At 44.6% G+C, this 4,572-nt stretch overlaps 1 protein-coding gene across 1 annotated transcript in view; it reads left to right on the top strand.

The window, feature by feature from the left end:
- plcxd3 (phosphatidylinositol-specific phospholipase C, X domain containing 3) overlaps positions 1-496 on the top strand; it is a gene marked incomplete at both ends in the record, with an annotated part of 39,019 nt that extends 38,523 nt beyond the window's left edge. Inside the window, one exon of the mRNA XM_084457631.1 lies at positions 340-496. Within this exon, the coding sequence (XP_084313757.1) occupies positions 340-496 (157 nt within the window). The remainder of the gene's footprint in view (positions 1-339) is intronic.
- Between the last annotated feature and the right edge of the window lie 4,076 nt (positions 497-4,572).

The following is a 4,572-nucleotide window of genomic DNA, read 5'->3' on the forward strand; positions in this document are numbered from 1 at the left end:
ATTTGTGTTCACAAGTTGACATTAGTGTGTGTGTGCTTGTGTGTGTGTGCGCGCATGTGTGGGTTTGTGTGTGTGTGTGTCTTCCTGTGTGTGTGCGTGCGTGTATTCCTGTGTGTGTGCCTGTCTTCCTGTGTGTGTGTGTGTGTGTGTGTGTGTGCGTGTCTTCCTGTGTGTGTGTGTGCGTGTATTCCTGTGTGTGTGCGTGTCTTCCTGTGTGTGTGTGTGTGTGTGTGTGTGTGCGCGTGTCTTCCTGTGTGTGTGTGTGTGTGTGCGCGTGTCTTCCTGTGTGTGTGTGTGTGTGTGTGTGTGTGTGTGTGTGTGTGTGCGTGTATTTCTCAGGGCTCTCCCCGGCATGATGCAGTGGGTGCGGTCTCAGAGGCCGGGTGAGAGCGGCATCAACATCATCACAGCGGACTTCGTGGAGCTGGGCGAGTTCATCAGCGCCGTCATCACCCTCAACTACCACCAGGACCAAGACGACGACGACGCCACCTGAGGCTGACTCAGGGGGGGGGGGGGGGGAGCTCAGGCACCGTCTGGGGGCCGGGCTCTCTCTGTCTGGGGGCCGGGCTCTCTCACTCTGGGGGCCGGGCTCTCTCACTCTGGGGGCCGGGCTCTCTCACTCTTATTCTGTGGTGTTGGTTTCAGGAGGAGAGGAATGCCTCTGACTTTTTTTAGGGCTAAGAGAGTAGAGAGAGGGGCGGGGGAGGCGTTTGGATGGAGGGAGGAGAAGAGGGGAGAGGGGGAAGAGGAAGAGGAGGAAGAGGAGTACTCAGTTTGAGCACTGAGACATGCGAGAGAGACTTTTGATTTAATCTATTTTGGGGGTCAAAAGGGCAATCGTTTTTTAAACATACTTCGCTTTGCTTCACATCCTGCTGTAACTATGCTATATTGTCCTCCTGTCACTCAAACACTCCTTCCTGGTCTCACCGCCTCATCGGATTGGCCGAGGCCTGCATAATTAGCATATTCTAGAGTTCTTAATGTTCTTAGTGTGCAAGTGACATTAGTGGTCGGTCCTGGGCAGACGTCATCTCATTGGTAGCAGTGATAGTTCTGATGTGGTCATTCTGTGTGGAGCGTTAACTCCATCTTACTACCCTGGACTAACTGCCATAGGGAACGTTTTCCCTTTAAGCTCAGCCAGACCTAATGACCTCTTCCCAAGGTGTGTGTGTGTGTGTGTGTGTGTGTGTGTGTGTGTGTGTGTGTGTGTGTGTGTGTGTGTGTGTGTGTGTGTGTGTGCTCATTAAAGGGAAGGTCCTGTGGGGTTTGGACAGAGCAGTAAATACATAGGATCTCTTTAGCTGTGTGTGTTTCAGCGTGTCCCTCTTGGTGGCCGTCATCTTGGAGGTGGCCAGTAGGGGGCAGATTGACTCAGTCAGCGCTCCGTGGGGAACCGTGGATTCAGACGCTGTCTGAGAGCCCCAGATGGTTTGGAGTTGTTTTTCTAGAGCCGTGCGTCATCCCATCCCTGTCATCCCATCCCTGTCATCCCATCCCTGTCATCAGCCTGCATGTCTCTCCCCCCCCTCTGAGGCCTCAGTGAGGGGCTCTAGAGGCCTGTCAGGCCTGGTCTCCCCCCCCTCTAGAGGCCTGTCAGGCCTGGTTACACTAACACTGTTTGTTCATGGCTCCGTTTTTGAACGGGGAAAACGATCCGTGATTACATGCAAAATTGAACGTAAAGATCTGTTCAAATCTCTTATCACACTAACACACCTGAAAACACACATCACACCACCATTAAAGAGATTATCAAATCTCCTATCACACTAGCACACCTGAGAACGCATCACACCACCATTAAAGAGCTTATCAAACCTCTTATCACACTAGCACACCTGAGAACGCATCACACCGCCATTAAAGAGATTATCAAATCTCTTATCACACTAGCACACCTGAAAACACACATCACACCACCATTAAAGATCTGTTCAAATCTCTTATCACACTAGCACACCTGAAAACACATCACACCACCATTAAAGATCTGTTCAAATCTCTATCACACTAACACACCTGAGAACACACATCACACCACCATTAAAGAGCTTATCAAACAGGTGGTTTACAAGGTTGAGCTATAGCAGTCAATTATCTATTTTTCTTGGCTAGTTTTTAGTAATTGTTCAATCTCAATCCGTGCTGCTGTGATAACAATATTATAGCCTAACTGTTCACCTTATTATTTATTTATGCATGTTGTAAGAGATGAATGGTTTTAACTCCATGAACTCAGCCAAGTGTATTGCCATTCATTAAACAGTTCCCTTTGCTTCCCAACCACCATCTGTATTTGTAGGCCTCTTAGTTATCCTCAATCATGTTGTCCCTATCTGCGCTGAGGTTTAAAATAGTAGGCCTCTTAGTTATCCTCAATCATGTATCTGTGGTGAGGTTTAAATAGTAGGCCTATTAGTTATCCTCAATCATGTATCTGTGGTGAGGTTTAAATAGTAGGCCTCTTAGTTATCCTCAATCATGTATCTGTGGTGAGGTTTAAATAGTAGGCCTCTTCATCTCTTGATGCTGATGTTACAGAGTGACATTCGGGACAGACAGTTGGTATCTGTCAGGATTGCTGACATAAACCCCCTTCAATACATCTCGTCATAATATGTGATTTATAATGTGAGGGAATGAAGGACTTAACATGAACTCATTATAAGGACTATATATTGAAAGATTTGGACTGAATTAGATTATTGAATAGAGAATATTATGTAAAAAGGGCAGGAGTGCTGGGAGGTTCAGGCAGGTGTGATGACGGAGCTGAGCTGGGGATGCTACCCACGCATAGAGCAGCTCAATAAAGGCTTTTGAGCTTTTTGCCAGTTGCTTTTATTTGAACAAGAGACTATTATTATTTGACGTGTATACTCTTGTTTTGGGGGGAACCTGTAACCATTGAATAAAGTTTAAGTTATATCCTACATTATTATCCACTTGCTGTTTTTTACGTGACTCCTGTTATTCTTATTTCCAAATGTATATTAACTATAGTATCCACTAATATAGGCTACTATTCAGCTCAAACACGTAAATCCCCTGTTTGATTGTTATAATGGGAAGTGAACACAGCGTGACAGTGTAGGTCTACTCCTATAGTTTTGTTGAAAAGCGCAGTAGTGTAATCCAAGCCTTAGTCTATGATGGTGGTTGTGTTTGGAGGTTCTCCTGGGTCTTGTGTCTTATGAACCCTGTGTCCCTGTGGTTCTCCTGGGTCTTGTGTTTGGAGGTTCCCCTGGGTCTTGTGTCTTATGAACCCTGTGTCCCTGTGGTTCTCCTGGGTCTTGTGTCTTATGAACCCTGTGTTATGGAGGTTCTCCTGGGTCTTGTGTCTTATGAACCCTGTGTTTGGAGGTTCCCCTGGGTCTTGTGTCTTATGAACCCTGTGTTTGGAGGTTCCCCTGGGTCTTGTGTCTTATGAACCCTGTGTTTGGAGGGTCCCCTGGGTCTTGTGTCTTATGAACCCTGTGTTTGGAGGTTCTCCTGGGTCTTGTGTCTTATGAACCCTGTGTTTGGAGGTTCCCCTGGGTCTTGTGTCTTATGAACCCTGTGTTTGGAGGTTCTCCTGGGTCTTGTGTCTTATGAACCCTGTGTTTGGAGGTTCTCCTGGGTCTTGTGTCTTATGAACCCTGTGTTTGGAGGTGCGAGTCTGTAAGCTCATCTCACCTGATCTCTTCAGCCCAGTGCTTACATGCTCTGCTCCTCTGTGTTACATTTGAGGCGTAGAACAGATATCATTCTGAGAACTAGATCTCAAATCTCAATGTTCATCCAAGATGGCCAAGCGTATTAAAGATGCACATTAGAGAAGGCAAAGTAAACAACATTCTGTCATCGTCTTTCTGTTCATGTTTCTTCTGCATGTTATGCAATAATATATAATTGCATATGAATCAAAAGCACTGCCTGATTGCTGAAAAGATGTGTTGAGTGATCTTCAGAGAATGTATTCTGTCACCTCATCTAAAATTGAGAACTAAAAATGAAGGAAATATCTGTTGAATATGCGAGTGTGTTATGTGTACAACTGTGCAATTTTCAACATTTTGTGTGTTGAGTGAATGAGTGATAATAAATGAGTGAGTGAGTGGATGAATTAATGAGTGAGTGAGTGAGTGAGTGAGTGGATGAATTAATGAGTGAGTGAGTGAATTAATAAAAGAGAGGGAGCAAGTGAGTGAGTAAGAGAGACAGAAGACTTGGATATTTAGTGCATGTGTATTTTGTATGTACTTGTACTACTGGTGGATTTAAAGAACAGATCTAAATCTAACACACTAAATGATACTCAGTCATTTACTTCATCATTTTGGTCTCAAATGTTGTATATCATGTGAAAGCTTGTACATAGTCTAAGTGTGATGAATTCACTGCTGTTCAATTGTAAATTATGAAAATGCCAAGAATTATAAAAAGATATGTTTTAGGGTTGATGGCTGACCCATCCTGTGCATGAATCTTAATATACATCGGGTCTCATTCATGAATCTAAATATATATCGGGTCTCATTTATTAATTTAAACATATATCGGGTCTCATTCATGAATCTTAAT

This window comes from Borostomias antarcticus (genome assembly GCF_949987555.1).
Source record: "Borostomias antarcticus genome assembly, chromosome: 23".
NCBI lineage: Eukaryota > Metazoa > Chordata > Actinopteri > Stomiiformes > Stomiidae > Borostomias > Borostomias antarcticus.